This window comes from Anarhichas minor, unplaced genomic scaffold (genome assembly GCF_050575085.1).
Source record: "Anarhichas minor isolate MPS153535 unplaced genomic scaffold, ASM5057508v1 ptg000017l, whole genome shotgun sequence".
NCBI lineage: Eukaryota > Metazoa > Chordata > Actinopteri > Perciformes > Anarhichadidae > Anarhichas > Anarhichas minor.
Window position 1 is genome coordinate 15,611,060 of NW_027466463.1, and position 21,429 is coordinate 15,632,488.

The window sequence follows — 21,429 nt, forward strand, 5'->3', positions numbered from 1 at the left end:
TTCTTTTTTTTTGGTGAGATGTCTTGACAACTATTGGATGAATTGCCATGCTACATTCATGGGGACATTCAGGTCTCCTTCAGCACTCAGGATGAATTGTAAATTTGTCCGTTTGGTTTATGATCAGTTACCTGCAGTAATGATATCCCCATCAGCCTCAGCTGTAATTTGTGTTAGTGCTAATTAGAAATAGTCAGCTATTTCCACCATGCTTTAATGCTACACTGGTTACAAAAAATGAGCCAAACAGCAGGCTTGTGACACCCCTGGCTTCTCCGGAGAAACACAAGCTACCTAGTTTATTACTCGACCATTTGTCTTCGGAGCTGCGTCCGCTCTCTCTGTGACCACACTTAACACTGGGGCACTGACGTGTTGTCACCATAACATCTGATGATGTGATGTTTTGTACTAGACCACGTAAAGTAGTTTGTCTGGTCCACTCCTATTTCTATGCTAAAACCAAAGCTATCTGTATGGCTAGATACCAGGGCTCAGTGAGAAAATTTGCTTATTTTTCAAAATGTGGATGAAGCTACACTAATGGTGTCAAAGTTCCAATAAGGAGAAATACTTTTGTAAAACTTGAAGCCGTGGTAGCTGCTGTGATAACATGAAGATAAGAGACGCAAAGTGATTGTTAACTGCTGAATATCAATGCACTTACAGTTCCAATGCATTTTACTGTTCACGTTGTTTTTATGTCAGGGCACAATCAGAGCCAAGAGTCATTCCTAACCGTTCCCCCACTTACAGTAAACACAGCTTTTCCTGTGGGGTTAGACTCTCAGTACAACACAATCTCATCTCTAGGGCCCTTTACAGATGAAACAGGCTTGCATCTCAGAAAATGTTACAGTTAAAAAGAGTGTATTGACCTCCGTCTGATCAGAACCTTTGAGCTAGTCAAGCTGAAGAAGCAAAATTGCACAAGATGGGGCGCTCGCATAATGCGATCAAACTGTCTTTACTGCATCTGCGTTCAAGCAGGTGAAAGGAAGTGTTTCAAACCATTTTTGAGAGGGGGGGAAACCCAGTTATGTCCTCGAGTACTGACCCGTATGAATGCAGCACTGTGGTGCAGGATTTCCAACTAAATGGCTGTGGTTGAGACAGTGGCTCGTTCCTTCGCATAATGTCATTTGAGAGGGATCTGTCCTTTATGTCCAGGCTGCTCTACAGTTGCATGTCCTGTACAAAGGAAAGGTCAAACCAGTCACCTGACCCGACAACCCTGTGGACCGTGCCAAACGGCGAGAGGTCAAAGTTGGACACCTGGTCTTATTGCAGGGTCAAGACTTCTACTTCATCACTTCCTGGATGTGCCAGCTCTCCAAGTCTTTCTCGACGTCAAAACATGCAACTTACAGATGGTAAGAACAGCAGTAGAATATACGACGCAGACGTTTACTGCAACGGAAAACATATTTACAACTAATTCTATTGTGCTATAGATTCACATAAACTCGATATCCGGGAGGATTTCCATTTAAACAGAACCCTCATTGATTCAGTTTCCTGAGGAATTGCAGCCTGGGATCACTTTACCTTGTTACCTTGTCGCACTATGTTCTGGTCTGATCTCCATGTCCATTTCCGCTCTGCTTCCCCTCCCTCTCGCCACCACGCTGCCCAACAGAGTTCGCTTTGTCCCCGTGGCCAGTCATCCATTCCTAATATCCAGACTTTTACCGCACGGGAGACGTGCTGCGTGCTTTCAAAGAGCAAAGTCAGCCGTTGAAGGATTCCCTACATCTCCCAAATGAAGCTTTGAAGAAACCTCCTGGCCCAGTAGTGACAAGTGACTTTGAATAAGGAGCATTAAATCATAAAATATTTTTTATTATGACACCAGATAGTACAAATATATGTAAACATAAAAACTATGTTTAAAGCATGACAACCATGCTTTAATCACTCCACTCTAGAGTATTGTTAACAATCAAGTAGGCTTGATACTGAAAGTGCTCGAAGTTAAAAATCAAATCGCAAAACATTCATATTAACCCGCATGCACCCACCACTCAGAATCATATATAGCAATGTCTCACAACCCTTCTCATCCCAGATCGTCTGATATTGTCAATATTGTTTGTCAAGTGTAGCGGAGAAAACACTTCCTCAGGACCATCATTAGAACTTAAGTTTGAATATGCAAAAGCAATAAATTCATCAGAACACTTTTACATTCAAGCAATGTTGACCAATATCTGAAAACAACCAGAGTCTAAAAAAATCTGCACTTACAAATGCAAAGAGAACGGTACTGTTTGTGCAATCTGTCCCTCAGGTGAAACAGTAAACAGACGTTTGAGTATAGTGTAATGATGTTTCAGGTATGAGAGATGCCATGCAAAGAGATACCATCGACACAGAGAGCTCCTTCTATTGCATTAGCTAAAGGCACTGATATCTCGATGTAAATAACTTCATTTTGGCCGCTACCAGGCAAAGAAAATACAATTGCTAGCTGTTAGCGCAGCCGTGTAAGCCTGGTAACTGATGGAAAGTGACTCCGACAGTTATGAATGGCGCGGGTGGCTACGCTTGTGCGCTCTTGAATATGTTAGCGTCTCCTCTGTGCGGTGGAGCATATTAATAAAGCACCTCACAGTTACACTTTCTAAACAGAGCATAAATCACTGCCCGTTAAACCCACAGAGGCAGTCGTCCACCAGCTTTTAACCGCCACGATTAACACATTAAACACTTCAATCCGGAACTGATGTGACACAATCAGCGAGCATAATGATTCATTAATGGCTAGTGTAAAGTGTGGGCCAGCCCTGGAAATTCAAAACAAGAGAAACTTAATCAGTGTAATTGTCTGAAACCATTTCATTAACATAATATTGCCACTGAGGATCGCAGAATCAGGGAAATTGGCATTTTTCTTCTCTTTTTTTTTTTTTTTTTCTTCAATAAATGCTCACTTAAAGACATTCAGAACTTGTGTTTTTAGTACAATATGACAAATTGCAAACACTGCATAGTAAAAGGCACTCATTAAAAACGTGAGTAGGTTTGAGCTAAATTAGGAGCTTTTCTTCTTGTAATTAAGAATGCTTCGTCTCCCCGCAGAGCCACGTTGTGATGGCGTTCCTCTTTATCAACTGACACACACGGTCAGTTGCTGAGTAAGATGCTGTGAATGGTGTTTGCTGGGATTTTGGCATCGGCTTCCTCCCCGCTGATCCTGAAGATCACAGCAGTGTTGGAGGGGATGGTGGTGGAGGCGTTCAGGGATTTTCCCAGCCAGCCCTGAGATCCACGCTTGTACATCTTAACCGTTACCTGCAGAGTAGGACAGAGAGAAGTCAGCAGGTAATACATATAATCAAGATTATAAAGTGAAGTGTTGTACAGAAGCGGCTGAAAAACAGGGAGCGGTTCTTGGATATTCAGGGCTTTTGCTGGGGTCAAGACCCCTGACGGAGACCTCCTGACCTCTGCCTGGAGCCAAGCAGACGTTCATGACTTTCACATTTGAACTCTACGTGGACAAGCTGTTGCTTTGTCTGTGGGCTTGTAGACTCAAGTTCGGTACAAACATATTGATTGTGGCTTGTTGGAACAGGGACAGGGTTTAATAATGGATAAAATAAAAACGTCTGTCAAACTTGAGGTCCATTTTTACCTGGAAAGGATTGATTTGATGATCTGCAGGTAAAAGATGGCGAGGCATCCACGACATCACAGGACTAACTTTGGTAATTACCGTTGATTCAGCAGCATTTTAATTACAGTAGCAGGTAACTTTTTATTGAAATGAAGTAGAAATATTTTGTATTTTTAAATTTTTAACCACATTCAGTCTGGTTCTGCCTATTGTGAGCTTATTTTTCTTTTAAAATGATTCAAATGATAAGCAAAACAATTGCCGATTACTGATAAATTAATAAAAAAAAATTCTGATATATCAGGCTTATTAATAATTAATTATATACATTTACCAAATGTATTACAGGGTAAAACAAATAACTTCTCCTTTTATTGGAAGATAATACTTGCACAAAGATCCTCCTTAGGAACCAATTACTCTTCAAAAAAATTAAATATGTAATATTTTCCACAACCTTGCTAAATGTCTGATCCGAACGGCTTTCTGAAACAGAATAAATATTAAATTAACCTTGTTCTCACTGAGCTTTTTTAATTCCCCTCCACATCTTGAATGGAGTCACACCTCTCTTGATTTTATGTAGGTTGTAGGCCATCATACGCTTTAACATTACATCAATACTGCCTGCTATGTTTGAGCCTGACAATAGAAGCCTTAACTAGATTTAGACATGCAGGTAATTGAACCACATCCATTTCAAAAAGAATGCCTCGCTGCATCTCTTGTTTGGCTGCATTTACAGGGGATAACAGAATATTACAGTGCCTTTTCACAGTTCCATTTTCTTTCACTTTAGCATTAGGCAATTTTTCAATTATTATTTTTTTTCCATGTTCTTTCATCCCCGGCTCTCCATAATGTCTGGGCCTTTTAGTTAATGGTAGCGACAGTCAGAGCCCAGTATATCGGCCCTTGTCCATTTTGCAGGTCATTGTGGAAGCCCAATAGGCCTTTTATTACGCCGACATCAAAAGGCAGATAAGCATTAGAGGTGGGGAGAATACCCTGCACTAGATATGTTCCCTCTTTCCTTTGTCTGCTATTGAAAGTGATCATTTTAATAGTGAAGAGGTTGGTGAGCTTTGGGGCTGATGGGAAGTGCGACACCCCTGACGGCCTACGAATATGAGCAAGTCGATAACACAACACGAGCACACAGCACACCCTCAACACCTGCACACTCTTGCTGCTAACCTAATTATCTGCAACAAAGGCCACTGCCATTACAGACACACATCTTTCCACCATTTACTTACTTATTACTGCGCATTAAAACAGGGAGAAAGCGAGAAAAAAAACAAAAAAACGGAACAATTGTGTCTTATATTGCAGCCATGGAGCCATGGTCGAATGCCACATGGCTTGTATTACAATAGCGTCAGACACTTCAGAATGAGTGTCTTTTAATTTAGGATGCATGAACAAATAGCGTCATGACAGCTGGTGGCAGAGAGGCGCATAAACCAACACAAAGACATCATAGAGGAGTTATTCTAACAAATCACAGCCAAACCTAATAGTTGGTAATCTGCAATTAACTCATTTAATGGAACTAAAGTTGAGTACTTCCATCTTTGTGGCACAGACAAAATACTGTTTTTGCATCACATTCAAACCCGGACAGAAGAAGAAAAAAGATTCACTTCTTATTGCAAGAACAGCCCGAGAGGCTATGAAACACACATACTGCCTATGTGGGAAAGCATCCATTAAGCATTTACCTCCATAAAGGCTGAACAATCCTTTAAATGCTATTTTCATTAAGGAAAATGTTCTGAAATCTGCATCTAGATCCTGATCTGCTTTGGAATATGCCCCGTCTGAGAATATTGTGTTTTTGTAGAAGGATGAATTGTGGATGAATTGAATTTATGCCCATTTAAATTTATCCTTTTTCTGTAGCAACGGCCAGAGGGCAGAATGCAATCAAATTGCAGGATTATTTTGAGTTGATATGAGCATATGACATCTTATTTGGTTACAATTGCACGATGCACTCAGTAGTTACAGTTTGCACAAATGTGTAAATAACTCCTCGTCAAACTGCCTACAACAATCTGGAAACCGGTCTTTAGAAAATCATATGAAATCAAAAGAACAAAGAACATTTTATATATAATTCTTATATATTATAATTGTTATATATTATTGGGAATGTACCAATAATACCTGGAGGAGACAGAGAATCATTTAGGCTAAAATGAACGTATCCTATACCAACATATTCACTGTGAACCACACAATTAAGACATCTATGGCTCAAACTTAAGATGTTTTATCCAAAACATAGAATGCCAATCAGAAACGCTACAAGGAAATACCGTATAATTAAAAAACAGGTTTGATTACCTGCCGCATTGATCGTGTTGTGCCACATACAGGAAGGAAGCATGCAGTTGTCTTTGGCAAAAGCTCAAAGAGGAGAGTTCTGTGTGGTCTAGACAACCTGCCTGCCAGGTGTTGTTCAGCAGAGATGGTGTGTCAGGTACAGTAACTGTCACTGCATGTTAACCTCTCAGCCACTCGCGGCAAGTGTCTGAGGGTAAAGACGATACTGTATCTAACTTACAGTAGAATAACAAAGTGTAAAGGAGCTGCTCACATGGAAAAAAAGCATTATTCAAAGTGCAACCTGCATCCTACACTTAAATGTAGCATGTCACAGCTGCACGTCCATCAACCAGACAATAGATCAATAGTTGCTAAAAAATAATGTCTCCCTTTTGACTGTGACATGTCCACGAGTGTACGAGAATCATTACCATTCCAAGCACAGACAGGCCTGAATGTGTGTGTGTGTGTAACACTTAATGGTGAGGACAGGACCCTTGGGGCTAAGGTTGGGTGTCACACAAAGGGCTAAGAGCTCACCTAACGGAGTCTACCCCTGATCCGCCTCTCACTTTCAGTGTCGGGGGGGGGGGGGGGGGAGTGGTGTGAATGACATCACTCCTCACATTTCAACGAGACAAACTCCCGTCTTCTTATTTACCGTCTGCTAACAGTCATAAATCCTGCCTCTGGTTCACTGTTCACCTTTCACCCTCTTAAACTCAAGACGACAGCTCATTCTAACGTCTCCTAACAAACAGCTGATAGGGTTCTCACTGGTTCGTTTATCTTCCACCTGTAGGGATGTTCGTGGCACAGATTCTCAACCACTTTGGTGTCAAACATCCCAAATTACTTCTTTTAATTAGAAAATAAAACCCAATAAACTTGCATCGTGACTTCACACTGATCTAATTGTTTAAGTATAAATGTGATTATAGGTCTGACAGGTCTGACGAATGTGAATAATGTGAGGAACTGTGTAATTGGGTAGGGACGTGTCACCACCTGTGTGTATTGCCATTCACAAAGTTCAGATTCCTCTCCCGATAAAGTCAAAGAATCCCAGCGGGGTATCAGTCAGCAGGGGCTGTTACCTGGAGCCATGGGTGCAGTGTTTCAGGTGAACTCTGAGTGAGCGTAACGCCACACCAGCTTCAGACGACGGGCTCTTTGTTCCACGCCGTGTCTCACCAGACACAGATGGGGAGGAACACCGAGTAACACACCTCTGGTGCAGCAAACATCTTTGTCGACGCGCCAAATGCGATGGGAGCAGTCAACAGTGGTGGAGGTTTTGGATGTATTTAATGAGGCAATTAGGTAAACACTGTGTGGTTTGGCTCACTGGGGGAATAAATCAACAACCTGCTGAGAGAGGTGTGAATCACTGGATTATCTGCAATTAGATGAAGATGTCACGTTTTGACGATGCAATTCAATACAACTTGTTTTTCTTTTTCAATTCAATATAATCTATGACTGTTTCATAATATATAACTTGTGCATCAGTGCAAAGAACACATCTTTGCATCCCTACCTGCTAAAATGGGAAAAGGCTGTTTTCTTATGAATTCATTAAAAAACAAACACATTTTCATTAACTGAAAGTAAATAATTGCAATCTTCAAACTGCTTGTGTTGACCAACCACGAGATCAAAAGCAGCAGGTATGAATTTTATAATGATATAAGACAGAGAAAAGCAGGAAATCCTCACATTTATGAATCTGTAACCAGCGAATGTTTAGCATTTTTCTTTGCTAAAAGTTAATTGGAATCAATATTGCCGTCGCATCATTTTCTGTTCACCAATATATTTATTTATCGACGAAGCATTTCAGCGCTAAAAGGAGAGTAAATGAATCCCCAGAAAGGAATCAGTCCATTATCGTCTTGCTCGACAAATCACTTCACAATACTTCCCGCATGAAATGCTCAAACATCAAAAATTGAGCTCCAGATGTGGACCATCCATTAAGATGCCTAAACTTTGTTTTGGTGACATTACCGACGACGTCATTAACTACATTTGTCTTAAGTCATGAATGCAAAAAAACATGGCTAGTTAAGTTCTGAATAGCTACGTACGCCTCTGCTTCCAACCAACCTGCCTCAGCTAACAGGAAGCCATTAGACTGTCGGCAATAACCATTTACATCCATTCAGCCAGCTCTGACTTTATTTCCATCCACATAAGTGCATTTCCTACGAGAGGTTAAAATATGGATCCCCCTCCTTTTTCTCCTCAATGGGTCTGGTTGTCTGGCTGACTTGAGAGGGCACAATCTATGACTGATTTAATTTGCTCTTTACGAACATCTCTAACAGCATTACCCCCAGAGCATACACTGACTGCCCCCATCTGACTCCATTAACTCCCAAATCAGGTTTAAAGACCATATTGATGCCGTCCGTTATTAAGGGTGATTATCAAAACAACAGACAATGGGCCAAAGTGTCTGTTAACTAGTTTATCCATCATTTCACATAACTGTAACAGATGGCAAGGCTGTCAATTACATACTGTATCTGCTGCACACACAGCGGCCACACACTGTCTGGATATGCAGCATATTAGCCTTCACATTAAAAGAACGATAGTCTGCTCACAGGTGGTCAGAGGAAATGGACTGTGCACGCAAAATAAACTATGATATTAAATGTCGAACATAGAAATGCATCAATATGAGAAAACAGTGAGAACTTGACAATTACCAGCTGGCGTTTTTTTTAGATATCACCGTGGGTCTTTCTGTTCAGTAATAATAAAAAAAAATAAAGTCAGAGATAAAAATGTTGCCGTTCAGTCCACTTCACCACCTTTATTCTCCTCAATTAACGAGAATGGCTTTTGAAACTGTAATTAAGTGTCTCTGCTCCACTCGGCCTCTTCATTATTCATGAATCCCTATTGATCATATCTTACAAGCTACACTGTGGGGACCACTGTAATATCCTGACTCCCCAAAACAAATAGCTGAGCTTCCCGAGTTAAAATTAACAACTTGGCCAGTGACCAAAGAAAAGTCTCCATTAGATACTAAATCTAGCTTTTGATGCTAAATTGGATGATGTCAGAGAATCATTAATAGGAAAGATCTTGTATGAAGCCTCTTTGGTCTTAAATATATCATAGCAAAGGTCTGGGCAATAATTAAATACTATCCTTTATTGAGCTCCAGTGGAGCCATATTAGTAGGCTATGATCACATCATCACGGTTGCAACTAATGATTATTTCATTACCAGGTAATCTGCACATTATTTTCTGAATTAATAATTTTGTCAATTAAATGTCTGAAAATAGTGAATAATGCTGATTTACCAGAGCCCAGAGTGATGTCGTCAAACTGCTTTGTTTTATCCACCTAGTAGTGAAAAACTCAAAGATATTCAGTTTACTGTCATTAATGACAAAGACAGGCATCTGATCCTCATGCTAGATAAGATGGTACGAGAATGTATATCGAAAAAGGACGAGATATTTTACACAATGTTTTATCTTGATATACAGTACAATGATATAAAATAGTATCCTTTATTGTTTTATATCATTGTACTGTATATCACCATAAAAAAATCTCGGTACAAACATAGAATATTAATGGGTATCACAGATAATAATACACAGGTATTACCCACGTCTTGCACAACCACAGCTCATTCCACATTCAAAGAAATTATTCTGTAATGAATATTAATGGTCTGGAGCTTTATTTTAAACATGTATTCAAATTTACTGAAACTCAATCTCCACCTGTGTTAAGTAGGAATGTGTAAAACATGAACTCTACTGGATGATGTTTAACTAAATTAACAAAAGAGCGCGTGGAGAGCCCTCAAACATGACTGGTATTACATGCCGGGTGATGAATTTGGAGGAAACACATCGAGTCATCTTCAAATTGACAGATGCAGAATCTCTCCACGGGACTCTTCACAGTGGCATAGTGCTCGAGTGAAAAAATAGATTTTACCAAGTTTAATCACACGCTATTACAAGGCAGCTTTTTATCATTGCCTTCCAGTGTACGAGTGCTGGTGTCTTCACTAGTTCATTACAGACACTTGTGAATCTGCAGCACCCTTCTCGTGTGTAATTGCATGGTTAGCTTTCCTCTGTAGCTTCCTACACACACTCGGGTGCAAATTATTTGCAATTCCAGTTTCCTTTCGAGAGCGATGCTGCAATTACAGAAATCTGAACATCGCCGGTAATTTCCCCACAATTTTCATTTTTGTTGAAATAACACAACGAAGAGATCTTTTTCTTTCTGGGAAATTCTTCGGTGTTCTTTTCTTCAGTACAGAAATCATTCTTCCACTAGTTGGGTTCTTGATGAACCCGATGAACACTGAACTCTGAGGGGCTGACAATCTGATAAAGTGCACTCAGTCGGTGAAACAACTTTTAAGGATCTTTTTCTTGGCAACTGAAAATACATACGTCTGTGTTGTTTGTGCGGTCCAACAGCATCCACTCACAAGTACACAGGCTTTTAGAGAAATGACAGGCACTGCCATGTTCATATTCTAATTTGTTTAGCAAATAACATTTTATACAGCACATAAAAGGATTCTGCCATATATGTGAATGATTCTTACAAATGGTTTATAATCAATAGAAATGGGTGCTGCATATATTTTCTTTTAATGGATAAAATACTTATTTTTCTCCACATAAAAAGAGACCAAAAAGCTGCAGCGGCTGCCATTATTATCTATTTAGACAGCAGAATTTGCAGGCTTTGTAAATGGCCATCTCCTGGCCTTTTGTGTGCCTCCATTCATTATCACCACAAAGCAGTTGATGTCTCCCCTCTCCGCCTTCTCTGTGCTAAGCACCCGGGCGCACGGTAGGCCGTCCATTACAGGCTCTGTGACGCGTGCTGCCTGGGAGATGGCCAAACGGAGAGGAATGTCAGCGCGGAGTTAAATTAACAAGCTACATCTGTGCGGAATCTGTAGACGGTCAGAAAGACGAGCTGTACCTACGGTAACCGAAGTCTGATTAGTTGTTAGCCGAGATGTTGGCAGTATATTTGCAGCCTTTCGCCTGCTGGCTTCGCCTCTATTAATCAGCTGACATGGTGAAGTAGTCAAGTTACGCTCGTAGGAACACAATTGTTGTTTCTCAGCTATGCAATTACTAGACACTCTATATGCTGACCGAGAGTAAGGAGACTTTTTTTTAAACACGAGGGCTCCATTACTACTCCTCCTCAATAATCCGGATTATATAAACTGGTACAAAGAAGTCATGAAGTCAAATTTCAGAAGAGGAGACGACATGAAGATGAACAATATAAGTAACCTGCACTTTAAATTATGACATGAATAGATCCTTAGCTCTTTCTCTCTCTCTCTCTCTCTCCCTGACACACACACACACCCAACGTAATTACCCCTCAATCCATACAAATTGAATGAAGCCAGACCCGTGGTCTAAGAATATAGACCATAATTAATAAATTACAGCCACTCTACTCAATCATTCTCCACTTTGGGGACATGTAGACATCCCATTCTCCGCAGAGTAATCGACTGAGCCCACAGAAAACACACCTAGTGCCTCCACGGTGGCTTTGTGGATGCATCTGGTGCCACCTCTTACAACCAAACAGATGCCCGAGTGAAACCGTGGCTCATATCGCAGATCTTCTATCCTGTGTGTTTACAAGTAACAAATCAAAAAGCATGCATTATTTCTGGGCTCTGAAAATACGCCTGGGGGAGCTATCAAGTTTCTTTGCCACCCCCCAAGCTTCCCCTCGCAGCTGCTGCACACGAGCGAGGATACTTCTTCTTTTTTTTTTTTTTGGTCTGATGATTGGGCGACACAGTCGTGGAGTCCAAAAGAGCAAATGTTAAGTTTCGTACGAATCCAGGGGCAGAATCTATTTCTTCTTGTGGTTTGCAGCTAAATGCTTGGAATCTGATAATGGGAAACACATATGTATGTATGTTTGTATTTGAACATGCTAAGTGGGGTAGCAGAATATTTACCATATATTCTCCAAGTCACATTTCTGTGTGATGTTTGGGTGGGGGTTCGCCTCACACTGCCTCCATTTACAAATATTTCTTTGAAAATAATATATTTTGTTGTCACCGTGTGTGTCCCCTTGGGCAAGAAAAGGGCCCGCTGGAGACCGTCTAATGATTGTTGGGTCATGTATCAAATACACAGCAGCTGGAGGCGAGAGTACATACAGTCTGGATTTTTGGGGTGGGGGGTGTGAACTAAAGCCTGAGAGGAGTCTGAAAGGAAAACCCGGACTGAGTGTTTTGGTGCTGAGGGTGGGTGCGAAATCCGTAATGGATGCTGACCAGGGGTCGTACCCACTGGACCTTAAGAGCTCTGACCTTTGACTGTGTAACAATTACTTCATTCAACTAATTTCTCTTACAAGTAGTATTGAAGCACCGTCGCAAAACAAATTCAATGGTTGTGAGTGATTTCAGGCAAAAAAAATGAAACCGAAAACTAAATTATAATTTTGTGTAAATATCATCAACCACTGCAACACTTACATTTATTGCCACATTGACAGTTAAGATTACCTTTCATACCACCTGGAGAGACAACATGTAACCAATTAGCCAAATCATTACCTTCCAATAACATAAACAATTATTATCAACCGATCAGAGAACGTGAATAAGCTCAAATGATGCTTATTCACATTTAATGGCCGCGCAATTGCCTTGATTCAACCGAGTGAGCTAATGAGTACCTTGCAGGCAGGCAGAGTGACACACCGCAATAAAAAACTGAAGAGTTTAGGCAGTAATTAACTCTGGGAGTGTTAATTGGAAAGGATCTGAGAGAGTGGACGAGTGTGAAACATGTTTTTTAAACAGTAAAAAAACATCTTTTTCTCGATTGTATTTTTTCTTAAAGACCGCTCTTAGTCTAATTGCATCACTTCTAAATAAATAAACATGTAATTTGCTTGATGATTATTAAATAAATAAAGAACTGTACAACCAGATTTTTTTTTAATTAAATGTCTCTTGACCAAAATTGTATTGTAATCACCAAATTGAGTGTGTATACAGAAATAACTTGATTTTTAATTTTTTTTTTATGTCCCTAATTGTTTTCAAATAACTGTAAAATTGCTGTGGTGTTCTGCAACCTCCAGCCTTAATCAAACATGTGTTTTTCCAGTTCCCAGAACAAGAGGAAGATGCCTGAAAACTGAGCGAGACAGTCATAAAGTACTACTGCCACCTGCTGGTCTTCAGGTTCATGTAGGCCTTTTTTTTTGCTTTACATTATATGGAGCCGTTGCCACAGCATCCATACTGTCATCTACAGACTGTACCTCTGGTCCTGGGGGCTCATCACAGTGGACTGACCTGAGGAGCGTGTCCCAGCAGGGCCCACAGCGAATCAGCCGACAGGGTCTTGACTCTGGAAAACTCGAGCGTTTCTGTCTCCTGTCGGTTGAGAGCGATGTACTGGCAGCCCTGGAAGTCTCCTTTCAGCTGCTCGCCACAGTGCAGACTCACCAGATCCCACGTCCCCACCCTCCTCAGGACTTCACGCACGGACTCCATCTGCCTGTACGACAGACGACCTGCAGGACAAAATAAAAATGAGGAAAAAGGCAACCTGGTAGCATTTTTGTCAAAAGATTGCTTAATTTAAATCATAATTACAGTGTAAAGAATATATCAAAACATCTCAAGTTGTTGAGTCCTCTTACCAAGTTAAAACAAGTGAAAACATTTGCAAGGTCAGAAAGATTATTATCATATTTTGAGTACTTTTGGGGCATTTCATGTCGTTTTTAGAGAGTCTACAGGAGAGAGGTGATAGGAAATGATTGGAGGGAGAGATGGGATGACATCCAACAAAGGTCTTCAGTAAAATTCAAACTGGGGACATTGCGATTCATGGTCAAAACTCATTGGCGGTTTCAAAATTGTTATTATGAAATACTAGATTCACTCACTGCACTAGAATGAAGAGAAACAACACTGATAATTCAATGTTTTTTTTTAAAAACATGTTGAACTTTTCTTTACACGAGTGCAACAGTCTGTTTCATTCTGTCGATTTTGGAAAGAAGCCGATTTGGAAACTGCACTTGCAGATTTCGCCAATAGAACATCAATTGAATCCCTCTGTGTATTAATGGCTTATATTTTATAGAACCGCTCACCGGAGAGCCAGGATGGAGTCAGTGCATCTGATATCCAGGCCATGTAGCCCTCCCTGAAAGATTTGAGGAAGTCGTCTGTCTGGCCGTGAGAGATCAGCTCCCTCCTCTTCCTCAGCTCCTCATCTAGCTCGCAGTCTGGAGAGAGGAGGAGAACCCTGGGGAAAAAGAGGCTTTGGCGCACAGGCACTCCGCTCCTCTGCAAATGGCTGCATAAGTTAGCGGTCTTGGTCTAGAGGAGAAGAATTTAGGGATGCAAGTAATGACAGTTAGTGTTACACCTGTGTAGGTCTTCAAGTAACCACTATAGATAATCAATTAACAGACAAATCCTTTAATTGGTTGATCATTTCAGCATTGGGAGTTTTTTTATCCAAAAATTAGAAATTTGTCAGATGTGCTAACATTCACACAGGATGCCTCTGTGATAAACAGTTATTTAATGACATAAAAGACACACAAATGCAGATGTCCACTTTTCAATAAAATAAAAAAAGGACCCACTTATAGAAATTATACAACTTTAAATTGGCCCAGACGGTGAATCTGTATCTGCTTTGTGTAGAATAACTAAGTTAATACGTGCCGATTCAAGCAGAACTATTTAAACAATGCGGTGTGTGTTTGCCATCAGGCTCTTCTGTCAAGCTCTCAGTCCAAACTGAGCGTCTATAGAGATGGAAATGAATGACTCCTGACAGACCCAGGCACATAAGGTGACAGCTGTGTTTAGGCACCTGCCTGCTTTCACCCCCTTTCTGAATATAATTATGGCCTTTCAAATGAAGAGCGACCACTTAGAAAGTTTGGGAAGCCCCGTTGTAGTGTTTGAAATTTCCATATAAATTGTTATGGTGACTCAGAATCTCTTCACCCGGCTGGAGTTCAGATGACAACAATGTCCTGGACAACTGATTGGACCTTGGACACAAGAGTGCCAGACAGTTTGACATTTAGGTTTTCATGATGGTATTTCGACATTTCAGCTAAATGTGTCTTATTTCGTTTTTTACCATGATAGCTTTGACGGGATCTTCAATCTGCTCAATGCAGGTATTGGTAAAGTTTTGGTCCTCTTCCTTCACTTGCACGTGCCAGGTCTTGTTGTGAGCGGACACTGTGCCTCTCCAGGGTTTTACATCTATGCAGAAGATCCCCTGGCCTTTTAGTAAAAAAAAGAAAACATTAGTGAGGTTTTACTGAGACAGAATACCACAGATGCTGTCGCTAATTCTGTACTCAAGACCTCAAGGAAAAAATGGATGAAATCCTCCATCACCGTTAATTATATATATCACGATAGCGCTATGTATTGTGATACAAAACATTTTCTGCAAATTTATTAGCTAAAATATTTATGTATGTATAAATAATTGGATTGTAATACCTCAAATACATAAGGGAATACATAATATTGTGATCACTATTGGTGCGTTTGCAACACTGTCGAACAAATCTGTAATGTGAATATGAAGACATTTTGACACGTCACAGTGGGAAACAATAACACTATGGATGACTGAATTCCATTTAGCGCCTGCAGTTTGATCGTGCTGGTATTCTTCATGCTGGCTTACAGGGACACTTTAATAGGCCCTTTTCACAGCGGCCATTTTGACGTGTCACGGCAGGGTAAACACAGGAGTAAATGATCAAATTAATAATGGTTCTATTTAGTGTCTCACAGTCATTCCAGTGAGGCAGCATGCACATGCAGGGCCCTGGTCCCCCTATAGCCAACAGGGCCTTAATTAATGTTATTGATTACACCTGTGTTAACTCTGCAATGCCACGTTAAAAAAGGCTGCTGTGAAAAGAGCCTGTAGAGCAAAGCCATCGTTAGTGTTATCAGTAACACCTGCGCTTCTCCTGCTGTGACAAGAAAATGTCTGCAGTGACTCAGCCTTAAAGACCTGGAAAAAACTAAAGTTTAAGAAATATCTCAATATTATGAAAACCAACATTCAGATAATATTGAATCCTACACCAAAAAAAAAAATCTGTATTATATAGATTTACTGTGCAGATTGTTTTAATGAAAGGCCATTTTATTCTAGATACCAACCTGTGAGGATAACAATGTTGATGTCATCTTTGGCGGCCTGAAACTGGTCGCGGATACGCAGATGGCCGTAGACGTCTTCCTTCCTTATCCCGGTGAGTTTCCTATAGTAAAAGTACATGTAAAAAAAAAGCTAGTCGCTAACTTTGCCTGTCTGTCGTTTGGGCAGGCAGTGTACAGCAGCTTTTATTTTTTATAACTAAGTTTATTAGAGCATAACAGTAAAGTGGTGGCTGTAAAACCAAAACAATAAGCTGGAAGATGCTGTAGGGCTAATGGGAACTGCAGAGTGAGGTTCATCATCACTACAAACAATCCTGTTACTTATATAAACATATTTATCAATGAGACGTCACACATACACAATGCTTACCTGACATGTTGTATAAAGTCAGGTAGTGTTGGTGTCTGATGTGGGCTTTGCCTTTGAGCACTTTCTGAAGCTTTGGAGCTGAGATGAAACTGTGTGAACAGACTTCCAAGCTGAGGCATTCTAGTCTTTATCTGAAAAAAACCAACAACATTAACGTATGAAGCAGTTTGAATAAAAGGCAACATATTCAGTAAAACAACAATGTTACTGAGGGAAATGCATTCATAGCTTTAGGTTTTGGCTTTCCTCAGTAACAAAATGGTGCCAACATGGTGTTTAGACAATACTGAACATGTTGTTGTAGCCAAATCCAACTTGTTAAACTAAAACAGATTAAATATAAAACATTATCTTAATTGCTCTTGTGCTTGAAAAGCATGCTAACTGCTACATTCAGGCTTTACAGCGTTGATGACGACACTTGATCTCGAGGACTCTGTAGAGAGAACAAAGAGTAAAAGACAAGTCTGGCACGAGCTCTAAAACAATAACAATACATACTGATGGGAGTCTCGCGCTGCTTAAAGAGCCGTTCAAGAGGAAAAACGAGGGAATTCAGCTCGACATTTTCGCGACGTCAAAGTCTACGGGTCTCTTTCCAAATGCTGAGCAACGTAACTCGATCCAGGAAAGCTATTTCACAATTTCACCGCCGCCTCCTCGGCTCTCCAGCCGCACTGCCAATGTTCCTGGAAGACGTAAACAACATACCACGTGGTGCCACCTGCAGCATCGTATTTCGCATACGGGGACATGACGTCAGGACACGTCACTTAGTCCCGCAGTGTTTGTGCGATTCCTGTTATTCCCATGTGATGCTTTGGACCGATAGTCTGCATGACAAGCTGTGGTGGAGTAAATACACAACACCACAGTGGAAAAATACTTCACGGAGCCAAACTGGAAGTATTTATGAATGTACTCTAGTATCAAAAGTGCCCTACTCAATGTGATGAAGGAGTTTACTCTTGCTGTCTGATTTAAAAACCTTGTATCTCCAGCTCCAAAAAAAAATGGAAATTTGAACATTTACAATTGAATAATGAACTTCGAACCTGCACATTGTGTCAACAATTTGGGTATTTTCATTATAAATCCGTTGCTCATACAGATTGAAAGAAGTCTCTATAAAAATAAAAAATAAAAAAGTTAGGCCTAGTTCAGATTCAGACTTCACATCCCCAAAAAATAAGAGAATATAAACAATCTATAGCCATCGTTTTAAAGCAAACACACTCGACAAACTATTGTGACTGAAAGATGGATAAGTCACTGATATTTCTCAGTCTGGCCTTAAAAGATAAATGTGGAATAATTCAGAGAGCCAGCCTGTAAACTTGGATCAACGTTGAGGTAGTATTACATGCATTCCAAGGTAGATGATACATTTTATATAGCTTTGCAAGTTACAGTTGTTATTCAGGTAACCCTTGAGAGTACAAAGAGTAGACTTATCACAATGATGTAGAAAAGTCAGAGAACAGTTGGCTGAAAATAATAAGATTTTACATTTCATAGCATATGGGAGAATACTAATGAAATGTACTGCATATTGTGTTGTTCCCCCCCCTTGAGCTCATAGATGCTCTGCGTAAGGATTTGCTTGCACGTCCTGAAGAATCCTCACATCCTGCATGAGCCTACTGAGAGGATATTACAAAAGTGATGAACAATATTTAATTCAGCAGTAAATACACACGGAATATCTCAATATGGTGATAAACAATATCCGGATAGCACCAAATACCATGAAAGAGCTTAATATCAAGAGCAGATAGCCAAATCAGCTCATATGGGCTCAATGGAAGCCAATAAACAGAGGCACTCTGCCTCCTCTGACCTTCACTTCTGGTTGAGATCGGGGCGATAAAAGCAGGCGCAACCTCAATAAAACCCATACAATGGAGTAAAATAAATAGATATTAAATTAAAGCAGAGGCAATACTGGCTGAACTGCTGCAGGAATTTGAGAACAAAAGCTTCCTTGTGCAGTTTAATATTGTCTACAATCACCGCCTCATGATACGTTTTATCATTTTCATCTCTTGCCTTCACGTATCAACACATATAATCAGTTTGTATTGGAACTTGCAAATGACTTGTGTGTGTGTTTAGATATTAAATGTGCCCCGTGCTCCCAGTTTGGCCTTTTTCGGTTGGAGTTAATATCAAATTCATAATCTGTCTCATCTCTGACTGTCCACCGACGAGGAGTTTATGGTGTCAAACATGGTCATGAGAGCATGTTTGTCTGCCACAAACTTTACACTGGCTGCATGTTGTGTTCCTTTTAGGCATTAGGCTCACCAAAATAACGACGTGAAGTATTTCACAGATGAATTAGCAGCTGCTTATTTTAGTGTCGTTATACGTACTGCTGCTCTAAGAGCCATATTGTCTTCAGCCTTTTTGTCATGGGCTGAAATACAGGCCTACTTCAGGTCCACCGCATGCTTCAAGTGGTTCCCGAAGCCTTGCATCTACCGTTGCGTTAATGTTGTTTTCACCTAATGCACCTGAAGAGCTCCGCTGTGTGTTTGATGAGTTGCTGAGGGTTTTCAGGTCCCCTCTAAAGAGTAAATAGACATCAGAGTTCATACTTGGGGGTGGGCTTAGCTAGTGTTGAATAGACAGTATAAAGGGTAAGTATAATCTGGAGAATGATAGTATATGAATTTCATGTATTTGTCAGAATCGGACTGCTAGTACAAGCAGATGATATTCAGTTTCTAGTTAAGTTTAAAAAAAAAAAAAAAAAAAAAAAAAAAAAGATAATAATTTTTCACGCTGGTGATATTTCCATTCTCAATCCTTCAAATCAAATATCTCATTTGCAGAAGTAATGGCTACATGACACGGCTGATACTCTGCTCACTAATTTTTGCTCATTTCCTTTGAATTATTAATATGAGAGATTCTCCATATGCTCTCAGAGGATTCTTGTCCATTCCTTTCGGGGAGAATTAGCATTTTACAGTGAAGAGTATGAAGAGCTTAACTGCCCCAATCAAACCGGGTGATTTAAATCCTGTCTAATGGAGATATTTCATAGGGGTCACAGATGGATGACCTGAAGTAAATGGTCTGGAAATGTTCCCGGGTCTCAATCCCCTGTATAATTATGACCATTTCACCTGAAAACGCATGGGTGCTGAAAAGAGGTATTCAGAATAATACTCTATAAATGAGATCAGAGAACCCATTTTTTGCTAATTTGCTGAATGTGAAATAACTAACAAAACTAAATAACTAATAATCCCACTGATGTAGTTAAAACAGTTAAACCATGGGCTCAAAAAATGAAGCGTGAAAAACCTTCATTGTGACTGGCCTGCCTCAGTAATTAGCTGTGCCATATGAAGAGGTAATTTGTATGCTAAAGTTTAATTGTTCAATTATCCCTGGATGTGAGAGGAGGCCTTGATGCCATTTCATCATGTTTGAAAATAGTGTTGAACCTCTCGTGCCACATATTGTAATAGTTGGCAATTACAGAAAGAGCCCTCTAACTAAGTTGATTGATGCAGGCTGGCCCTGCTGAAAGGCCTTTGCTACCTGCCGGGTGCAGTCGTTGGCAGTGAAGAGGCGGTCCAATCAACCTGCAAAGCTGAACCAGCCGGGCTGTCGCTGTGGGAAGAGGACCTCGACTAGCTGCCGATGGACAGCATAAACACCAACTGCATAAGTACTGAGGAGGACAACATGTTAAAACAACATTATTACAAAAACAACTGGAGATTAGTTGAGCATTTGTTGTAGGAAAATAAGCTTACTTTTATGTCTTCAGGCTATAAACGGATAGAGGGACTAGTTCATATAAATAATGAGCATTTCTTTATGATGCCCTGGATGCAGTTTCAAATAACATCTTTGCCTCGTCCTCAACTTTGCATTTCAACTGGTTTGTCTATGTTCTCCGAAAGTAGCTTCCATTGAGGCTAAAATCTGGGATTAGGTTTTGGTTCAGTTACTCTATATTTATTTACCATAGCGACCTCTAAAGGAAGGCAAACAAAAGATAAACATTGTATTGCTACTCTGAAAAATGTATTACTACTTCATTTAGGTATATTGTTTTTTGAAAAATGACTGTGTGTAGTAAAGTATGTATGTATATGCTCTTTAATAATTACTACAAAGAATGAAGAAGCCTAGTGTTGCCATCTACAGGCTGCAATGAAAGGCATCATTGAGCCGATCACAAAGCCTCAGTGTGGGTACATCAGTATTACATACATGAATACCCTAATTGACTTTACACAACAGGAGCCAAGTAATAAAGCAACAGAAATGATAAAGACATAATAATAATAATAATGTGAAAGAGATATTCTGTGGGAACATTGAATTGCATTTAGATACATGTAATCTGGACTCTACAGGAAGTTGGTAAATAGGAAATAAAATGGTCTCTATTTTAGATGCGCGTAATACATTTATCACGTAGTTACAGATCCACAATCAGTTACTGACGACGAATGAATATGATTCATTTCATGCTTTTCAAGGGTCCAGATGGGAATCCCGTAGACAAAAGGGGGCCCTTCACTCGCACCCAGCTTTTCAAGATTCTCATTAGAGTGCTAAATTGAACCATATGTGTCCAATTTGTAATTACAGCCTCCTACACAATGAGGGGGGACACAATGTATTTGATAGAGGAAATGTGTACTCTATTAAAGGCCACTCAGTTAACAACAACAACAACAACAACAATACAGGACGTGATCATTTTTGGCTTTTACAGACGGATCTTATAAACGTAGTTTTGTATTTCATGTAAACTTGGAGATGAGGAAAAGCTGTCTTTAGGAAGATAGTTAAGCAACAATACAAAGCTGACACATTAGCGATGGAATAATCACAATA

The 21,429-nt window shown here is 40.1% G+C and overlaps 1 protein-coding gene across 1 annotated transcript; it reads right to left on the bottom strand.

Moving 5' to 3' along the window:
- Positions 1-1,836: 1,836 nt before the first annotated feature.
- On the bottom strand, positions 1,837-20,231 carry LOC142951977 (uncharacterized). The gene is made up of 7 exons (XM_076093923.1): positions 17,062-20,231; positions 16,561-16,691; positions 16,191-16,291; positions 15,139-15,287; positions 14,129-14,357; positions 13,320-13,540; positions 1,837-3,294 (listed from the first exon to the last, which is right to left on the bottom strand). The coding sequence occupies exons 2-7, from the start codon at positions 16,677-16,679 to the stop codon at positions 3,127-3,129; spliced, it is 987 nt and encodes a 328-aa protein (XP_075950038.1). The 5' UTR covers positions 16,680-16,691; positions 17,062-20,231; the 3' UTR covers positions 1,837-3,126.
- Between the last annotated feature and the right edge of the window lie 1,198 nt (positions 20,232-21,429).

What these genes read in the sequence shown, in the direction of transcription:
- LOC142951977 (XM_076093923.1), bottom strand. Translation starts at nt 16,679, where the DNA reads ATGCCTCAGCTTGGAAGTCTGTTCACACAGTTTCATCTCAGCTCCAAA. An exon ending in CAACATTGTTATCCTCACAG is followed by an intron (nt 15,288 to 16,190) that starts GTTGGTATCTAG and finishes TTTTACTAAAAG; the next exon opens with GCCAGGGGATCTTCTGCATA. An exon ending in GACTCCATCCTGGCTCTCCG is followed by an intron (nt 13,541 to 14,128) that starts GTGAGCGGTTCT and finishes TTTGTCCTGCAG; the next exon opens with GTCGTCTGTCGTACAGGCAG.